At 38.8% G+C, this 22438-nt stretch overlaps 2 protein-coding genes across 3 annotated transcripts in view; one reads left to right on the top strand and one right to left on the bottom strand.

Moving 5' to 3' along the window:
- The window catches only part of Nell2 (neural EGFL like 2), a 338769-nt gene that overhangs the window by 46391 nt on the left and 269940 nt on the right, over positions 1-22438 (bottom strand). The window lies entirely within an intron of this gene.
- LOC106143922 (olfactory receptor 10C1-like) lies at positions 17526-18479 on the top strand. The gene is given in 1 exon segment (XM_013348698.1): positions 17526-18479. A coding segment is annotated over 1 exon segment (951 nt). The 5' UTR covers positions 17526-17528.

Here is a 22438-nt window from a genome sequence, read left to right as displayed (position 1 = left end):
TGCCCTAATGTTTGGCAGGCAGCACTCGTAATCTTATTGTGGAATAGGCATTGAGAAAGGAGGAGACCTAGGCCAGACTAAAAGGTGAATACTGGGTTTGGGAAATGCCCTTTTTTCTTGTCTGCACATGGAGTTATTGGTGCCCAAAAGTATATCATTAGGAGCTCAGACTCACTTTATTAAACAATGGAGGGGTCAGTGCGACAGGAGGCTCAGGATGGGAACCCATTCCCTATTCAGAAAGCTCACTGCTGGCCTGTTGTGTGGTGTGATTCTATATCAGTGGTTCTCAACCCATGAATCGTGACCCCTCAGGGGCAACATATTAGACATCCTGCATATGAGATATTCACATTATGATTCCTAACAGTCGCAAAATTACAGTTATGAAGTAGTAATGAAATAAAGTTATGAATTATTACTGTCTTACAGGGTCACAGCATTAGGAAGGTTGAGAACTGTTGTTCCGTAAGACTGAGTTTCTGACATATTATCTAAGCAGGAGATAAAAACATCAGTAGATCTGCCTGGAAACTCACCACCTGAATACCTCAGTTTACCAGAGGGGAACTGAGTAAAGAAAGTGTCTAAGCATCAGACGCTGACGGTTTGGGGGTTAAGTTGAGGTTCTCAGGGTTCAGGTGAACATCCTCTGGGTACATACTGCCACAGGTACACTCCATGGAACACATCAGTCACCAAGTACCAATCTGCACTGTTGAAAGATTAGCTTACTCCAGGATTTGTGCATTCAATTGAAATATTGGAAAAGTCTAATCAATTCCAAACACCAAATCAGGACCATTATGGGTGCAGAAGATTTTCCATCCTAGAAAAGAAGGGGCTTACCCAGAGGAACTGGCATGAAATCTTGAGATGGCAGTAGAGCAGGCAGAGCTTGCTCTTGTCAGGAAAAAGAGTATGTGAGATCAAGATCTGAGAACAATATATGGGAAGGACAAATTCTGAAGGATGCACCCAGAAGACAATCTTAGAAAGTTAAAGGTATTAGCTTAGCTGAGAATCAACATGGCAGAAGCTCATTTAGACAGTATACACATTAACAAGTCACTAAAAGTAAGGTTTGTAAGGATCATAACAGTCCTTATGGAAGTGTGGACAATACCAGAATGGCGATATAGGCCCAGTGACATCTAGTCTGACTGAACAAACAGCACAAATCATTTAATCAGGAATGCTTAGCACAGACAGGGGCGATAACAATGGTAGAAGGGGAGTGATTCGGTGTGGCAGGTTGCTACAGTTTGGATACTGACTGTCCTCCAAAGGATCATATGTTCAAGACCTGGTTCCTACCCTTGGTGCTGGTGGAAGAGATAGGACCTCTGAAGGGAATTTCTATTGGAAGAAAGTTCTGTTTTCAGCATGTTCTCCAAAGGAAAATGGGGATTCTCTGGGTACCTGGAAGCTATGAGATGACAGAGTCAAAGGAACAGATAAGTGTTGGGAAACACGGTCTTCAATAGCTCATGGCTATTGCACTCTTGAACCCTCAACAATGGGATATCTGCCTCATGAGACTCTCTGGACCCAGGCGGCTTGTATGTTGTTAATAGCTGATTGGGCAGATAAGGCTTATGAGGTCCCATTCCTCTTTAAGGAATGATAGTAATCATTGCTAGATGATGGTGAGACATTTTCTTCAGTGCTGTTTCCAGTGCTATGTCATCCACACTCCTGAAGTTAATCTCTTATGCTCCTGTGAAGAATCCTTAAAGGCACCCACGTTAATGTAAGCAACCCTAACTAAGTTGACTGGTTCCCAGATTTGGTATTGGTGAAAGGGATAGAACCTATGGGAAGGAGGTTTTATTGGAAGAAAGTTCCATTACTTTCAGCATGTTCTCCAAAGGAATATGAGGACACTTTGGCCAAAACAAAACAAAATCCTCGGAAAATTTGAGGACGTGTTGGGAAGAAGAAAGTGACCAGTAGAATAGGCAGTGGACAAGAGGGTGACATGGGGTGAGTGTGAGCAGAACACAGTCTACACATCTTTAACACGTCATAATAAACCCATCACTGTTGAGAACGGCCCCATGCTATGAAGATAAGCTTTATCATAAAGAAAGGGGAAGGTCACGTTGGCATTTTTTTTAAAGCAAAGCAAGAATTTCAGAAACTTTGAGTAAGAAAACTTGATCTTATTTATATGCTGCAGAAATGGGTCTGGTAAAGAGAGCAAGACTGATGGTGTGAAACACAAGACGGATAAGTGATTAAACTTTAATACCATTTCACTATCACTATTTCTAGCTGCATGAAACATGGGCGAAAACAAATCCTTTTGTTCTTCCATGTTCAAGAAAGAAGGTTAAAAATGAGGCCTTAGAAAGAAGAAGAAAATCAAGGGTGGAATTTTTTTTTTATCCTGCCTCTTCTCTCAGCAGAATTCTAAGTCCTAAATTCAAAACAGAGTTCACTTCTTTAACTGTGCTTTATTTAAAAAAACACATAATTTACTAATATTAGTACCTATAAGTTATTGTCCATCTATCCTGTTATGGGAAAGAATGGCCCCATAAGCCGAAGAGGGAGCATAATTTAGTAGACCATTATAAATACCATTCAAAGATATGAGGCCAAGTAACTACAAGATAAGAAAACCTATTAGCTATTAAAACTGTGTTGAACATAACTCAATCTTTCTTACTGCTTTGAAAGAATCTTACAGTACCCTGAAGCCAACATTATAAATATTAATTCTCATTGAAAATGCAGAACTGTCAGCTTATTGACACCCTCTGGCAGAGAGGACCTTTGCTACTTTTGACTTGATAAATAAGCTGACAAAGTAAAATTAAGAAAAAGTTAGTGTCACAAATATAAAATGAAGAGAAATGACAATTTGCTGCCAGACTCTAAAATGCTAGGATTATTACTATTTTATCATATCATTTATTTAGCATTTGTGTGTGTGTGCGTGCGCATGCACACTTGCGCATGTATATGTGATGATTTGGTTCTCTCCATCCACCATGTAGACCTTGGGGATTGAATTTGGGTTGTTACGCTTTCTCACTGTACCTTCTTGCAAGGCTGTTGGATGATTGCTAGGTGAAACTTTCTAAATATAATTGTCAGTAGTCATAAAAAATTACTTTTGATAAAAAATATGACAGTCTAAAGCAGGGTTACTATTGATGTGCTGAAGTAGCAGGATCAAAACAGCAAGTGCCCTTAACCACTGAACTCTCCAGCCTCTTGAACCAGGTTTTCATGCTAAAAAACAAGACCAAACAATTGTTCTTAAAATAAGAATGGGAACTACAATCAACTCAGAATTCTTTTAGGAAGACTTAGGGCCATGAGAACCTAAGATGGGACACAGTAAGGAAAAAGCAAAGCAAACAGGGCATGAAGAGGGCCCGTGTGAACTTGAACATAGGAGACTGGGGTGGGCATTACCGTTATTATATGACAATACTCATATTGCATTTATTGTTAGGCTTTTCCTTTCTTGATTTCTGCTCTAATGTGGAAAGGCTCACTGTCCTGTACCTCATCACGTTGGCTATGCATTCTTGGATTCCAAGTGAGTCTGCAACATCTATGAGGTACCGTCACTTGGAGCACAGGACAGATGAGGACTCTGTCTTAGCACACCGTTGGGAAGATCCGCAGAGCATCAACATTCAGGCGTTCCAAAGTTTTAAAGGGAAGCACACAATGTACACAGATAATATGCACAGAAACAACCCATAAAATCACATTAGTTATATATTCATCGATGTATCAGGCTAATTAAGCAAAAACCTGAAGAATAAATAATCACAGAAATAAAAAGGAAAATAGATTGGGTTGCTTAGACAGGCAAATCTGGAATCACAAAAAAAATTTAGTGATAAAAATCGGATGGAGAAGGAAATGACTTGATTTGATAGAAGATTGCAAAAGAAATATCATGCTGGTCGCTGATGGCACGAATTGCGGGTCAGTATGTGTGAAGCGGGCAGATGAATATGATTTCATGGCAGAAAATAAAAGCTACCTAGGGAGAGAACAACCTCATATAATATTTTCAAATTATGGTTTACTTACTAACAAAGCCTGTGTGTTGGTTTTTATGTAATAGTGTTATTTTCACATTTGAGACACTTTAGTTCTGTTCGGACTGAAGTTTGATCTGAGATTTAATATTACAGAGATAAAGCACAGGAGGGCAAATGCCTTTGGATCTGATTAATCGACAGTAAGGTATTACATTCTGCACGTCTCCAATCCATTATCTCATCACTCTAATGTTTCAAGGACAATATCTGAGAAAGAAAAGTAAGATAAACTGATTGCTAAGTGCAAGAATTTGTGGGAGGTGTCCATGATAACACCGTCAGACCTTAATGAAAGTTTCTGATGGATCTCACTTGCACAAGCTGCACGGGCTCATGCTTCTGAGATACAGCGCATGCCAGCCTCTCATCCGTACCTGTGCGTGCTCCTTACACACTGGTGCAGCTTCCTACAACAGCAGTGACTGGAGAATTGCAACTCTAGCATGCCTAGGATGCGAGCTAGTTTCTTCGGTCAATCTAATCACTGCCAAATCAATGAAAATGCACCTTAATTTGAATTTGTAGATAATTGCTTTCAATTTCTTAGGATATTTTAATGTTGGACTTTCAAGTCATTAAAACATGAGCACCACCTCCAAAGGCCTTTCAGGGCTTAGGACCCAGAGAAATAGTAAGTGTGCAGCAACTGAAGCTTATGATGATATTATATTTAAACTTATGATGATATTATATTTAAAGTATTCTGATTCTTAATTAAACTGTCATCTGTGAAACATTTTGGTAAAGATATTCATTCTACTCAGAGAAGATTTGATTATTACCCTATCATAAAGCACTCTCTGAATCCAGGATGTTTTCCTTCTTAAAGAACGAGGACTGGGGGATTAGTCAGTCTCTAGCCAGGCATGTAACTGCCAATATAAAGGCTCTCCAGCACGTTGAGGTAACACAACACGGGGCTGCTTTAGAACTTTCCTACTGGCATGCTTCATGGCAGAATGAGCATAGTCTCAAAAGCAGGTAACATCTTTTTTTTTTTTTAACTGAGGAAAAGCATGATTGCATTTTTTTTTTAAGTACCCTGTCTGTGGAAAACCAATTTAGCTCCATTAATGAGAAGGATGTGAGATGTGAGTGAGAATGTATTACGGAATTATAGTTCATTAATTCTTCAAGTACGCAATTTTCCAGGCTCCTGGTCCCCCACTGATTTCTGCACACCCCCATAGGTCATCCTGTTGCTGTATTGTGTGTGGCAATGGCGGTGAGCCACAATGGGCGCAGTGTTGTGAAAGGGATGTTTCCCGTGCCTGCTTCACCATGAAGCCCGTTAGCATCTCTCTGTTTTCAAAACTTGATCACTTGCAGACCCACAGATGACTGAGAGCATGACAGTGTTCTATCATGTGGGCAATACCATCAAGGGAGGTAACACAACAATAGAAGCTGATAATTCAGTACACCTAATTAGGCGTGATGAATTGAACGCGTGCTTCAACTTTTTTTTAGCATGTATGCAATATATTTTCCATTGGTATTGGTGCCTTGGAATATGCCAATACCCATTAAAATTTAAACTTAAGAATTTGCACTAATTGTTAAACACAATTATAATCTTGAATGCTAGCTCAAGAAGTCATGTTCTGATTTCCTGCCTTTTGTAAGGATTTTCTTTTAAAAAATAAAATGGCCCATTTATCTCTCTGCCAATAAGTCCTTGAAATTTAAATTGCTTCATTTTCTATGTCTCAGACTTGAGCAAATTATTACCATGAATACTGTGTCAATTAGAGAATGATAGGACATGTGGTCTGAATAAATGGCCTGAAATGTCTTATGTCCAAACCAAATTTAGCCAAGTGAATGGTACTGCCCTCTTGCCTTGTAGAGAAAGCTAATTCCCCAAGTGACCCGTGGAAGCTGTGCTGACGGCCCTATTGGGGCTCTTCTATAAGAAATCAGGGTCAGAGCAATCCTATTGTACTCTGTTACAAGGCTCAAAGCACAGCAGCGCTTATATATGATGGGAAAGAAGCCAGGTAGAATCTCATAAAGAAGGGCTCTGAGGCCGCTGTGTGAACAAAGAGCATTTGAGAAGCAAGAGGAGAATCTACAGTACAGCTCTGCCTTTAAGTAGCCCTGGCTCGTCCTGTTTAGACGTGAGTAGTAAATGGGACAGTCTTTAGAGTTTTATCTATTCATTTCTCCCTTTTATATATTGTTCTGCATAGCCTTCAGGACTTAGCAGAGTGTGAATAGGTCTGCCACTCAGGGCACACAACGCAGGCACAAGTTAGCAATTAGTTGGCATTGTCAACCTCACATCAGTGAATGCATTGAAGTGGTGTGTGGTTAAACTAGAGAATATAGTTGAATCAAGTCAGGTAATTACTTACATTGTCATACATTTATTGTCAATCTCCTTCGATCTAAGGAAAAAAATCAGTAATCGAAATGATTTTGTCATTGGGAGACATCAGTCATTTTGTCATTGATGTCTTTGGGAGACATCAGTAAGTATTTGCCAGATGAGGAAATAGACTAACTTTGTGTACATCTACACATTTTATTGAAACACTACAGTGAGATCCGAAGTGTTTCAGCATCATCCGTGTAGGATGAGAAGTTCTCACCCTAGCCTCGGGAAGGTCATTACTAGGAGTCCTACAACTGTACAGCAAACTACATTAAAAGTTACTCTTTTCAACTCAGATCTATAGCAACTTCTAGATTTTCAACTGTATATTAATTAAAACATTTTGCTCAATAATATCTGAAATAATGTCATATTGGGGGTACTTAGACTCCAGTGGGTTCAACATACAAGGGAAGCAAATGCAGGTGACCATGAGAACAGAAGGTGCTACAACTCTACATTATTGCTAAAACAGCACATAACTCAAGGAAGAAAGAACTCTCCAATGGGTTAGGAGGGACATTTCTTATTTTTTCTTTTATATAAAAAATTTATTATTCCACAAACTATCATTTTATTTCATTTCAGTACAAAATCTTGTAAGCCAATGATTCAAATGTTTATTTATGATCAAAATAATTTTGAGTTTTTAAAAATCATTTTGCAATTGAGAGGACTGAGTCCATTCGGGCCTTGTCCACGATAAGTAGGCAATCTCTAACCCTGAGCTATATTTGCAATCTATATTTTTTTACACAAAGCTTGATATAAGGACATGTAAGAAGTCCTAGTGCCTTTCTATCAAGCTTTGTGTTCTCTCTCTCTCTCTCTCTCTCTCTCTCTCTCTCTCTCTCTCTGTTTTGTGACACTGTTTCACTATGTAGCCCTGGCTGGCTTGGAATTTGTCATGTAGACCAGCCTGGCCTTGAAGTCACAGGGGTCCACCTGCCTCAGCCTCTAAATGTTGGGTTTAAAGGTATACACCACCATGCCTAGCCCTGTCATATTTCCTAAACTGAAAATGTAGATTAAAGTTTAGATATTAGAAATGATAACAGCATAGATTCTAGCAAGAGCAACAGACATCACCATCAACGACTAACAGGCAAGACTTAAAGATGTCTAAACTCCTGCAACCACAGTGTATGTGATGTTGCCAATTCCTCTCCCTACTCCATTTCTGAAAAACCACATAGGGAACAGAACAGATTTTACGATTTCTCTGTCATATCCCAAGATCTGCCAGGAGGAAATGGGCAGGTGGTCCTTGCCGCCTAGGAGAGGTGACAGCAGACGGAGGAAGACACAGGTGACGCGTGCTCAGAAGGCTGCTACTCAAAGTGCAATGCACACAGACAGGGATGCACCCACGGTCCGAGGGTGAGCTCTCCTCATGCCCGGCTTGCTCTCTCACTGTGAACATCTGTGGAAATCCCAGAGGGGAGAGCACAGAGACACAACCACAAGCTCCTGTCAGCGGGCCCTCAAGCCAAAGCCAAAGATGAACATGCCCAGTTCTCAGGTGGAAAAAAGTGAACTTAAATTGAAAATCTGAATCAAACTTCCCAGGTGTAAATAAATGTAAGGAATGAGTTCAGGTGTGAATTCATAAACAAGAATCACAACCATAGCACAGAAGGATAGAACACATCTCCCCCAAGAAAGGGCAACACCACAGCCCCGGAGACATCTCGCGAAGGACTCGGAAATGAGAGCAGATTACAAAGAGTAACAGAAATAGGAAGAGCAAGTGTTGGTCCATAGGAGGTGAAACTGAGAGCAAAACAACTTCAGTAAGGCAAAGGCGAGGGAGGAAAGATGAGAAAACAGCCTTCAAATAAAGTCCCCAACTAAAAAGCCAGACTTGGAATCACAGGCAGTTGGAAGAGAAATTTACATAGCTAAGGTGAAGGTAACCAATGTGGAAGACTGACAACAGAATTCCACAGTTGCGGGGGAGGGAGTCTCTGAAGCACAGACCTTAGTAAATCCAAGAGGAAGTGTGCATTGAAGTGCTTGCCAGGACAAAACACTGTAACCATCCACAGGAAAAGCACAGTCCTACCTAGTTATTCCTTTCTCAAGAGAACTCTGCACAGAGCCAGATACTGGGGCTCTGAACCTGTGGTTCCTAGAGCCCAGGTCTCTCTCTCCAGAGTGTTCTCCTGCACCCCACAATCCACCAGCCCAATCTCCTGCACCCCACAGTCCTCAAGCCCATGCTCCTGCACTCCATGATCCACAAGCCCTCCCAGCAGTTTGCTTTCAGATCAAGTTCTTCTGTTCCTTTTAATTTGAAATAATTCTAGGCACAAAAAATAATTTAAATTCCATAAACTTTATGAATGTGTAAAACAAAAAAAGAACAAAAAATCTATAAATGGGTGAATGCTTATCTAATATCACCAGGGAATTTATTATATTGCCTTATTTTGAAATTAGTCATTATGTGTTTTCATATTTTTTTCAACTAAAAAAGCTTTTACATCATTCTTTATCTCATGAGAACATTACTAAACATTTTTAACCACTGAGCCATCTCTCCAGCCCCAATTGATTAACATTATCATTTATTTTATGTGCATGCGTAATTTTCTCTGTACATATATCAGTACACCATGTGTGTGCAGTGCCCACGGAGGTGAGAAGGGGACTTCAGATCCCCTGGAGCCAGAGTTACATGTAATCGTGAGCTTCCGTGTGGTTGCTGGCCATTGACCCTGCTTCTCTGAGAAAGCAAGAAGGGCTCTTAGTCACTGAGCCACCAACCACGAAACGCTGATGCAACACTTTTACTAGAATTTGAGAAATAAAGCAATGGAGCCACCTGATCTCACTTTGTGACAATGTAAGATGACGTTGCATATAAATGTATTATGGATTTGACCGTCTGCACCTGTGAGGCAGCAGAAGACAGATACATTTGAATTGACAGGTGCTGGTGTTTTAAGGGTGTTTCCTTTCTGTTCCTTTCGGAGAGAACACTCCTGCTCTTTCACCACCTTTCCGTGGGCTGATGATGTCACTCAATCCTTGGATTCTTTTGTTAACTCATTAATTTTCCCAGTCTGATCACAGTTTAACCTCCCTTCTCTCCTCCCAGTTCCTCCCCCCAAACCTCCCCTATTTCCCACCCCATCCAGCCTCCTCCTTTCTCTTTGGAAAAGGGCAGGCCTCCCGTTTAGCACTCTGGACTCTGAATTCTTGGATATTTAAAAGTGCGATCACCAAATATGTCAACTTTTTCATCTTCTATCCATTTTTCATGTATGCTTTCCTCATTTGATAAAATACTATATATTGTTTTCAAAGAAATTCATTACAGAATGCTCAACACATTGACACCACGTGCAGATCTTTGCTTGCTGGCTTCTTGTCAACTTTACTATATTATCCAGAAGATCACATAGAGTAAATGCAGTAAAAATTAAAAAAAAAATGTTCTTGCTAGCTTCCCTAGGTTTTATCTAATACACTACAAATATGTTACTTATATGTCTGGCTCATGGTCTACCTCTTTTCCCAGACATAAGCTCATGGATGGAGTCATCACTTTTCCTCATTATTTCTTGCTTGATATTACGAAAGTGTGCAATAACAGTCAGAGGAAAATGCAAATAATTCAAAGCAATCAGTTAGCAATGGCAGTTGAGCCTTGTGCTTACTGCTAATGGGTCCCTTTTCAAATAGTTAAGATGACAGTTCTTAAAGAGACAAAGCTACCATGATAACTGAAGCAGGGGAATTTAATTTCAGTCAAGCACTGGCAAGGAGAGAATTATACAAACTTCTTGTGAATTTTAGTTCCGAGTGCTTTGGAAGTGTGTAGTGAGTGTCTCGGTTTGCTGTACTTGTGGCACAGTGTGCTGACACCTTCCCATACCTGACTGAGACTTAAGCACAGAGGTAATGTAAGCAGAGTCATGGCTTTAGTTGTCCAGTGGATCCAGTCTTAGACAACAACTTATGACACCCGTGTTTTCCTTGCTGAATATCATGGGACTGAGAGATGTAGAAATGTGGACTTGTTTTGACAAAGCACACAATTCTCCCTTGGTGCCCTGTACCAAGCACACGAGGCACAGGGCATAGTGTGCGTGGTGCACCAGAGCTCATCACACAGTAACTTCTGTCATTTCAGACCCACCGTCTCTCCTCCAGGGGATGCTGAACTCTTCTTCCTGCTCTCTCAGCTCTCCCTTGGAGTCTCCTTACATATTTCCAAACAACCCCTGGGCCATGTACAACCTGCCCTGGTTAAGGTTTTCTTTGATTGGTGGATTCTAACTTACATGTTAATGATAAATTTAGTCTGGTTTCCATTAACCCCAAATGACTCAGCATACCTAGACTCCCCTGGCTCTCTGGTCTAGGCACAATGGTCTCCTTGTCATCCATCAGATGTGCCATGTTGTCCTTTCCACAGGTCCTTGGCATACACCGTTTCATCTCCAAAGACTCTACTGCCCCTTTCGAGTCATGTGATAGACCCTCAGTCCCTCTGGTCTCAGTCTAGCCCAGTCACTAAGTGGATGTGTCAGGCCTGTCGCTTCCTCAGACAGAGAAGGGGATGGTTTCTGCTGAGCTGTGCACTGACTCCTACTGACCTATAGCACTATGTGGCACACCTGAGAATCACCAGTGAGATGGTTTGGTCAGGCTTCTGTCTTCTCTCAACCTGGCAGTACAAGTGTCCATCATCCCCATCAGTACCCCAACACCATCCTCACCACTATCTTACTTCCAGGCAGTACAAGTGTCCATCATCCCCATCACTACCCCAACACCATCCTCACCACTATCTTACTTCCAGGCAGTACAAGTGTCCATCATCCCCATCAGTACCCCAACACCATCCTCACCACTATCTTACTTCCAGGCAGTACAAGTGTCCATCATCCCCATCACTACCCCAACACCATCCTCACCACTATCTTACTTCCAGGCTGTACAAGTGTCTATCAACCCCATCACTACCCCAACACCATCCTCACCACTATCTTACTTCCAGGCAGGTGTTCTTCTGGTGCGGGAGAATTGTCTGTATTCTGTCAATCTGTTTTGAATAATAATAATTTTGAATAAACGCTGATTGGCCAGGCAGGAAGTATAGGCAGGTAAACCAGACAGGAAGTAGAGGTGGAACAAAGAGAACAGGAGTATTTTGGGAAGCAGGAAGCTCCCTGCGCCATTCCTGCCCAGACCACTAAGAAGCAAGATGTAACCTGCCCTGCTGGAAAAGGTACTGAGCCACGTGACTAACATAGATGAGAACAATGAGTTAATTTAAGCTACAAGAGATAAAAGAAGACTCAGCTAATGGGCCAATCAGTTTATAACCTAATGTAGACTCTGTGTGATTTTCTTTGGGGCCTGCCGGCTGTGGGGTATCAGGCAGGACAGAAACCCCAACAAGCCGGCCCTCATGTTACGCTCTTCTAATAGCTTATTACTCCAACCTGCTAGTTCAGACCAACTCCAACAGAAGCAGCAGAGGTCTGTGTGTTTACATAACAGGAATCCTAATTTCTTGACCTAAACATCGAACTCAACCAAGTCTGATAGACATGAAACCTTGTATGTTCTGAGAGTCTGTCAGCCCCCTCTTTGAGATTTATATACTTGGAGTAAAAGCTGGGCTGCACCAATCTTTTAATATCCCATAACACAAAATATTCCGAGTTGTTGTTTGAGCCTACAGTTTAGTTTTAGACTGTTCTTAGACCTTTCCTACTAAGCTGTCAGATAATCAGTATTTCAGTGGCTTTCTTCAAAGCAACATCTCTCCTTTTATAACTATCCTAAATATAATTAGAGCTTTAAATATGACATATGTAATTTTATATGTATTTTGAAATATGTAGAGATTCTATATGTATTAAGTAGATAACAAACCCACCATCCCATGAGAGAACAATCCAGAATTGGTAACAGAAAACAATGCACAATGTCAATCCTGAAAGTAAATTTAAAGTCAAAACCAACTGGGACAGACAAGGACATAAGGTTATAAAGATAAAGTGTAAAAACTTACCCTCAGTGAAATGAGCATAAATTCTACTGTAAGAGCACAGCACAGCCATTCCCCTTTCCTCTTGCTCTGATTTCATTAGATTCAAATTGTATTTGTATATGCACACACGTACATACACACACGTGACATATACACATGAGTATATATGACACAAATGTTATATATACATATATGTATTGTGATAATATAATATATGCATACATATAAATGCTTGTACACATACACACAGATACTGAAGTCAGGGCCTACTGCATGTCAGGCATGTGTTCTATCACCAAGTTACATCCTCAACAGCATACATTTGAAAAGAATTATTTTTAGCAGTGCCGGGGGTCAAACTCAGAGCCTCTTTCAGGTTGGAAAATACCATGCCACAAAGCCACTCCTCATCCTAAGTTTGTAAGGTAAATAAACCCAGGAAAGAGCAAGTTGTGCTAGGGTTGAGCAAACAGATTGCCTGCTAGCAGCAAAGTCAAAAGGACAATGGGAAAAAGTTTAGCATCCAACGAAAGAGTGCGTGTAGGTTTTCTTTTCTTTTTTTTTTTTTCAATCTTCTAAGCCCTGCCAGTGTTTATTGCATACTGTTACTGCACACAGGAGCAGGATAACATTGAAGATCTGTGTATAAAACAGAACTCATAATTGGTAGGGAACATATTGTATCATTAATATATATGAATGGTTTCATTCTGTTATTGTGGTTTGTAGACTGGATACTACAGAGGGTAGTTATACAATGTCCCTGACTGCCTCTACAAGAGGCTTCTCAGGGCAGACAGTTCTGCATTTTAATGAATATTTTACTATATATTCATAGTTGGTTAAAAATCTTTTTCAGCTTAAAGTTGAAGCAGTTCAAATTGATTAATTTGAAATTCTACTATAAGAAAATATATGACATTAGAGACAGCCTATTCTGATGCTTCCTTCTCTCTGAGGAGCCCCAAGATCTACATGAGGATCTGCATGTGTCCTCATGCAGTACATGAGACATCATTCTCTTTCCACGGGTCATTATGAAAATGGAGTCTTCTGGTATGAATCTCAAACTGCACCATCTCAGCATCCTGGTGATGAAGTCAACTGTTGATGGAGACCTAAGGACAGTAGAAAATTTAGTCAGAATTTGCCCCTTTCAATATAATTTTAAATAATAAGGGGAGAAATTTTTACTGATTTCAAATTTTCACTTATCTTTGTGTGATTTAGAATTTTATTATTTCTAGAGAGAATAGCATTTTTCAGGTATTATGTTTAAGGTATTTGTAGACCTTCTGATACTCCATTATTTTTAGTTGTCTTTGAACTTTGACAACTAAAAATAATTGAGTATTCTCAGAAGTTTTGCAATAACTTTTTCCATTTGTCCTATAAGTACTAAAAGTATAAAATGATTAGGTATGCACAACACTTAGGTTGCCAGTATTGCTGCCATCTATTTCTCCACAAGGACCACCTCCATTTCCCCAGTCTCCTTTGACCTTATCACTAATGCAAATGCTTGCACTTGGTTGCTGCAGTTTAAGTGGGATGAGCCTATTTATAAAGGACAGTACTGAAGTTACCAGTTAAGAACTACTCAGACATTCTTCTCTGCAGCTACATTTTCCCATTTGTCTCTCTATCTATGTCGCTGAGGAAAATGTGTAGGTCCTTCCAGATGTGGAGCTATTTAACAGGTATACACACACCTGCATATTTAACTGACAGATGGTACAACAAACCCTAGAAACAAGATCTGTACAATAACAAAAAATATTGCTAAGAAGGAGTCAGGATGCATAAGAAAATATTTTGAGTTAAAAACATAATAAATACAAAGTCAAACCCTTAAAAATAGGCAAATAAACCATTGTCTTAATTTTGTTCATTTCGCCTCATACAAATTTTAATATTGCATAAGAAATATAGACTTTAGACTATATTTAAAAATATGCTTACAAGTGTTTTAATATATGTGCAAATGAATCCTAACAGTATCCTCAGTACAACCGCCATTTTCTTAAGAGATGAGTGCATTGAGGGTCCATGTGGTCACAGATTCTGTCTTCTGCTCAACAGAACTAAGTTCACTTCTTCTCTACCTTATCATTTCAGAACTGTTACATAGATCAATGCATATCAAACTGGGCATTTCAAAATAGCCTACAATTTTTTTCCTCAAGGATGTAGGATTCTGATGACATTTTTATTCATGTGTATATACTTTTTTTAACTTTTCCTTTCTCCACAGGGGCAGATGGTAGAAAACTCATGAACCAGAGATGAAAGTAATCATGGGCAATAAGTATCAGGTATCATGATGTGAACATCCCAGAAAGGTTGCATATACCTGAGTGAATCTATTGTGATTGCTTGCGTGAATATGCACACATGTGGTCTTGCCTGGAAAGCTGATAAATAATGAGCATTTGAAAAACTAAATTTTATGAATTTTCATCTGAGCCACTAATGTAGAATATGTTACCATAATTTCCTTTATGAAACCAGCAAATTTAGAGCAGACACTTTGTGCAAATGTGACTTTCTTTTTAACACAACATGGTCTTTACTAAGGTTTTAATTCACACACCATGGCTCCCAATATTCTGAACCATTGTGCTACTTGGTAAGCATTTGTGTACGTCTCTTCATGGAAGTGTAGACGTGTGTGGGGGTTTGTGTGTATGAGGGTGTGTTTGTAAGACTATAGCTAGCATGTTTGGAGGTACAAATGTGGTAACCCCAAACCCACATTTTTAAATATACCCTGGGGTCCAATAACAGGGTTAATAAACCATGATATCATCAAACACATATAACATAGCATGACCTGATGATATTTGGCCACACCAAGTAAGCAGAGGAGGACAGAAGCGGGCAATGGTGTCTTCTGCATTGCCTTTTTCAGGGAAATTGTGATATATTTAGAAATGCTACAAATAACATTTCAAACTGTGGGTCAGAGAATCCAAACCTCAAAGCAATCACAGAATATTAAGGAATATCTCATTAATAAATGATAATCAGACACAGGCATGGTGGTGCATGTCTTTAATCCAAGCACTCAGAGAAGGCAGAAGTAGTTAGATGTCTATGACTTTAAGGTGATTTCCAAGCCATGTTTGTTACTATACTCTATTTCAAAAATAATAATAGTCAGATTTAGAGAAAAACACCTCCACTTGAGAGTTTCAAAAAGGGTGAGACTGAAGTTTGGGGACTATAACATGCAATAATGGGCAGAATATACAGGCAGCCAGAGCAGAGTTAAACACTAAACTTCTTTTGTTTACACATGAGGATTTACCCAAAGGGTAAAGGGGTTGGATGTATTGCTAAACAAGAGTAAATAAGGAAAATCTCATATGGTGCCTACTTTTGAGGTTATAAATTGGAAGAATATGGCAAGGAATCATTACAAGAAAGGTAAATACTATCAAAATAATTGCAGTCCAAAGCATCCACACTAGAGGGTGTTACCAACTGGAGCAGAGGAAAGAAATAGTAATTGGAAGAAGATTCCAGCAGGGGACAAAACTGTGTTGGGACTAAACTTTTCATCAGGTAAAGAATCAAGGAAGTACCAGCCTGTGAGAACACTGTGTTTACTAAACATGTGAGTGGTTTGACAGAATTGAAATTTAAAATCCATTTAGGAAACGTGTAAAATAAAGGTTCCTGCCAAATTTTGCCTGGGCCCTTGCCTGTAATCCCAGAACTCTGAAAACTTGGGCAGTGGCTGGGGTTAGGGGTTGGGGACAGCAGAGAAGCTGATTTTGAGAGCATCCTGGACTACATAGCAAGACCCAGCGTCATCTTTTCTTTTGTTTTGTTTAAATTAATTTTTAGCAACCTGATTCAAAGATTTTCATGAACCAAATTTTATTCTTATATCCTTAGCAAACATAGTCTGATAAAAATAGGAAATACTATGGAAAAAAAAAAACCAAAAAACACTAAAACCAGCTGCCATGATGAGGTTCTCACACAGATCTGACATAATGAATGGTGGTGCCCCTGAAGGCCTGGTCCTTTTCAGCTCTTGGTTATGCTCTTAAGACTCTTTTCTGACCACCTCATCTACATGGTCAGTGACAAGGATATGCCCTAGTTTTATGCAATTTGGCAGTGATTAGTTTGCTGGATGATTATTTGATTTTAATTTTACACCACTAAGATAGTATTACTTAAGGAAAAGTACAACTTATTAGTGGTTGGAACTGAATATCAACAATAGTGAGTACAAAATGGTCAGGCTCAGTTCTTACCAAGTAAATGGTTAAGTGACAGCAAGTGGTGACAAGAATGAGGAAACAAAGATAAGTTTGAAAAGACCTTTGCTTGCTAGCGTTGACAACAGACTAAAGGAGGCTAAAGGGCAATCGATCATCAGTCTACCTTATCTTTGTGATTTCAGTATCACTCTGTAATCCAGGCTAGCAGTGAACTCACCGTGACTTTTTACCTTAGCCCCCCCAGTGCTTGGGAGTAAAGGACATTTCACCTTTCCCAGTTAATATTTTGCCTTTAATGCCTGACAAACAAGAATATATTGGAAAAATATATAGTAGTATTAATAGGGAAAGGATTTGGTTTGAAAAACTTGTGAGGGTAAATGGTACTTTCTGATTTTTTTTTAAATTCAACTAACATATTTCTAATTTAACTGCAACTCTAAAATTAATAAAATGTGGTTCTGGAGAAATGGTTCAGTGAGCAGTGTTCTTGCCGTACAATTGTCAGGAATTGAGATTATATCCCCGGTGCCCATGAAAGACTGGGAAATTCAACATATATATGAATTCCATCACAATGGGTATGAGAAGCAAAACCAGGCAGATCCCCAATCCAATCTAGGAAAAACAAGTGATTAAGTAACAAGCCTTGTTAGAAACAAAAAAATAATGAAGATTGAGCAAGAAAAAATATTTGAAATTGGTATCTGAAATATATAACTATACGCATTACACATACACGCATGCGCGCAAAAGAGAGACAGTCTGGATAATTTCCCCCATCTGCAAGAATCCTTCTGATGACTTGCTCTTCTCTCTTCCAGGAGATGAGTGTCAATTGCTCCCTGTGGCAGGAGAACAGCTTGTCTGTCAAACGCTTTGCATTTGCCTAGTTCTCTGAGGTCCCTGGAGAGTGCTTCCTCCTGTTCACCCTCATCCTCCTCATGTTCTTGGTATCACTGACAGGCAATGCACTCATAGCCCTTGCCATCTTTACCAGTCCAGCCCTGCACACACCCATGTACTTTTTCCTGGCCAACTTGTCTCTCCTGGAGATTGGCTACACTTGCTCTGTCATACCCAAGATGCTGCAGAGTCTTGTGAGTGAGTCCCGAGGGATCTCTCGGGAGGGTTGTGCCACACAGATGTTTTTCTTCATATTCTTTGGAATAACTGAGTGCTGTCTATTGGCAGCCATGGCTTTTGACCGCTACATGGCCATATGCTCCCCACTCCACTATACAACACGAATGAGTCGTGGGGTATGTGCCCATTTGGCAATGGTCTCATGGGGAATGGGATGCATAGTAGGGTTGGGACAGACCAATTTTATTTTTTCTTTGGACTTCTGTGGACCCTGTGAGATAGACCACTTCTTCTGTGACCTTCCACCCCTCCTGGCACTTGCCTGTGGAGATACATCCCAAAACGAGGCTGCCGTCTTTGTGGCGGCAGTACTATGCATATTCAGCCCGTTTTTACTGATCATTTCTTCCTATGTCCGGATTCTGATTGCAGTGCTGGTGATGCCTTCACCTGAGGGACGCCATAAAGCTCTCTCTACCTGTTCCTCACACTTACTTGTAGTCACACTCTTCTATGGCTCAACATCTGCCACCTATTTGAGGCCCCAGGCTAGCCACTCACCAGGAATAGATAAACTCTTGGCCCTCTTCTATACAGCAGTGACATCCATGCTGAACCCCATCATCTATAGTTTACGGAACAAGGAAGTCAAGGCAGCACTGAGGAGAACTCTGGGCCTGAGAAAGTTCTGACAATGAATAGGCAACTGCTGTAGTCAAGAATCATGAAGAGTTGCTCTTTGAGAAGGTTGCAAAGCCTGCCCAAGTAAACAAACAAAAACTGGTGTGCTCTTTCAGGCTTTCTTTTTTTTAATTTATTTTTTTATTTTATTGACTTTCATTGAGCTCTACATCTTTAACAACCATCTTTTTAGAGTATTCTTTTTACTCAGCACTATTTTTTAATTGCAAATAATGGAAAAATGTTTGCTACTGAAGAATTTTGGTAGTTAGTCCAATACTTAAATACTTCTTTGGTCTAGACGGTGTTTAGATCACCTGATGACATCCTTGAAAATTCTCTGTATACATTCTTGGCCACTGCCCAGCCCCTCATACACCTGTGACTTCTAAATTTACATAACTTCTCACAATATTTCACTTAATTCCTTAATAATTCTAAGAAGCAGGGTATTTTCTCGCATAAAAATTCTTTAAATTCTTTAGGTGTAGTTATAGGCACATAGGACTAGAATTGAATAGTTCTTTCATGAATTTTGCTTATAAAACTTATAAACATCCCAATAAATCAAACTCTCAACTTTTGAAACTATGCTCTACAAACAAAGAAAAGGTATGAGAAACAATTGTTAATTATTTTCTGTTATGTAAATGTTTTTAAAGAAAGTATTAGTTACTTTACAGAAGAAAATAAAGTAAAATTCACTTAATATTTGTAAGATTTTCTAAAATTTATAAATTTATATATGTGGAGATGAATCTTGACTCATACATTTGGAGATCCTACAACAAATTACTTCTAAGTGATCTCAGCTTGTTATGCTACAATTCCATGTTCCTTAGCACTTGTGAACTCATTGCATTGGTTTAGAAAAGCTAGTTCTCAGGACTGTGATGTATTCACATTTGCTCCGTGCACCATTAGGTCAGTCCTCACTCCAGGTTTTGGTCACCCATGGCCTTGAACTGAAGCAGAGAAGTAGCTTCTCTTATGCTAAATGATTGCTAGGTGAGTAGAAGAGAAGAAGCCCAGCCAGGTGATTGTCAACATAGTTTCAGATAAACACACATATAAAATATATACATTTTATGCCTTGTATAATTATTGAAAAAATGAAGAGGAAGACTGAAATGGCAGAAATATCTTTTGGGTGATACTAGTCAGCATTCCACCTGTGTCTTCCGTCTGCGTGAGATGGATCTAAAAGTGATACAAGACTAATGTAAAATGTCAGCTAGTGCAAGATAAGTTGATTCTGGTTGTCTTCCCTAAGAAAAGAAACCAGAGCTTCTTGGGGCAGTGGTAGGTTCATTTCAAAGACAAGACAGAAAAAAAAAAAACCTTGAAAATCATGAAGCACAATAAAATGTTGAGGACAAAATGCAGACTAGATGGGGTGTGCTGGAAAGACAGACGATAACATGAAGGAACTCTCAATGGCCAAACTTAAGCAATTTGAGCAGCAAAACAATTAAGGTGGAAGTTGTTATAATCCACAAAATAAAATGAATATCTTGTGTCTCTATGTACTTAATGAAAGAAAAATAAAATTCCAATTAAGTGTGCCTAATATTTGGAGGAAATAAATGTTTAGCATTACACTAAACGGCAGTTCTAACTGTTGCTGGTCTGATTCACCAAAGCAGAGGGGCAATAAATGTCCACACCTCAGACTCGGTGTTCCCATTCTGCGAATATGCAGCAAGGGCCATTAGGGCAGAGTGTTAAAAAAAAAATTCACTGATACAGTAAAATCAATGCCTAAAGTTTTGAAGAGACACAGAATATCTCCCATAACTTCTATTATGAAAGAAAACACCTTAAGAGGAAATACAAATGGAAACTACTTTAAAATAATTTCATTGCATACTGAAAAGAGCTCCTTAATCAAGTGATTAAGATGCCACACACCCTCCCTAATGCTGAACAGAGTTAAGCAAAGCAGGAAGCGCTTCTACGGTATTTGTGCTAAATATACACAATCTCAACCTGAAAGAGAGAGATCACTAGACAAACCCAAATTCAGAGACATTCTATCAAAATAACTGATGACTTCTCTTCAAAGGAAGAAGAAAATACTAATGAACTATCACTAACTGAAATAGATTAAGATATATAACTAAATGCCAACTCAAATTCTGGATTGTATCCCAGAATTGAAAATATACAGTAGCAGAAACACTGCTGAGTTATAATTAGGTTAACATCTCATGGGACTTATAGGATTGTATTTTTCCCAATTTTCTGATCTTGAGATTTAGTATTATAGATTATAGAATATAAAATTTGGGAATTGGGATAAGATATAAAACATCAGTACTGTTTCCTGTAAATTAAATCTGTTTTTCTTATACAGTTTTTAATTCCTTCTAAAAAAAATCAAAAAAACATAGTAAAATGGCATCTGCAAAAAATTATAAAGTGTGCCTAGTGCCTGAAAAGATGTCCAGAAAAATCTGCAGCTGCTCATTTGGTCATGAATTTGAAAATCTAGAACAACACTGATAGTGCAGACGTCAAGGGAATAGGTCATGTTCAAAAGTAAAATATCCTCCAGCTGCCAACTTTTCAAAACTAGAAGAATCTCTTATTATGTGACATACCATTGCATGTTACAAACAAGAAAATTAAATGCAAGATTCTTACAAAGAGTGTTTATATGAATATAGAAGATATAACACTCCTAAGAGCAAAAATATCTTTGTAATATGCATGGAGAAAAATTACCAGAGAAGTACAAAACCAACTAGCGGCTAGGATGTATGGATTCTGCATGAGTTTATGAAATAATGCCTATGAAATGAAGCCTGTAAAAACAATAAACTAACCAGAAGCTACACTATTTACTACAATACTTACAGAAACTTACTAAACTTGTGGGAAGTATTAATTTTTCAGCTTATGTGGGTATACTAATGATTATTAATTTGTATATTTATTAAGTTTTTGAGATGAATAGATTTTAAATGATTCAGATAATCACCATTTTTCATGTATTTGGTTGTCCTAATACATCAATGAAATGTTTATTTAAATGTGATTATCAGTATAAATATTAATGTAAATAAAATTATATCGACCAGGGAATGACATTCTTTTAAATTTTTTTTGTGTTATGTGTGAGAATGTTTTTCCTACATGTAATCTGTGCACCACATGCATGCCTGGTGCCTAGGAGGCCAGAAGAGGGTGTCAGATCCCCTGGGATTGAAGTTACAGAGAGTTGCAAGCTGTCTCATGGGAGTAGCCTGTGCTCTTAATCACTGAGTCATTTATCCAGCTCCAAGAAATGCCATTTTTTATAGACACAGTGCCTAAGCTGATCTATATTTTGTATAGTCCATTTTTCTTCTCCAGTGTGATAACTTAATTTTTAATACCTACACAACTGTCTCTTATGTTCATGCAGCGTTAGGTATCTGCACTTAGGTTATCCTTCATATTAACCTCTGTGTAAAACATTTTTTAAATTCAGTATTTAGGAAATAACATCATGTAAACATGCGAAATCAATAAGGAAATGCTTTGTAATTAAGTATTGTGAATATTTAGGCAAAAATGTGAATATATTAAATTTTTAAAGAGGCCAAAAATCACTACACAGATTATTAGAAAAGATGCAATCTTTATATTCAACAAGAAAAATCATCTTACACACTTTATAAGTTATGTCATGAAGGAATGTGTTATATGAATGATAAATATACAATTTTATTGTTCTAAAGCTCTATTGAAAACTTTTACACAGTGAAAATTAGTGACAATGCTTAAACTTGCATTTGTGCATTTGTTGTAGCGTCAATATTTAGATGTAAAGGTTGATGAAAAGAGCTGTTTCAGACTCCCAAAGGATTCCTCAAGGAGTTATCTGTTGCCTTACCTATGTCTTCCTTTATTCGGAATGAAGACTCATCTCCTTTGCAGCCTCTTCTGTGAGTGAGACTCATTTTTTTTCTTTCTTTCTTTCTTT

Source organism: Microtus ochrogaster, chromosome 15, assembly GCF_000317375.1.
Source record: "Microtus ochrogaster isolate Prairie Vole_2 chromosome 15, MicOch1.0, whole genome shotgun sequence".
Taxonomy (NCBI): Eukaryota; Metazoa; Chordata; class Mammalia; order Rodentia; family Cricetidae; genus Microtus; species Microtus ochrogaster.
This window is presented reverse-complemented; position numbering and strand designations above follow the sequence as displayed.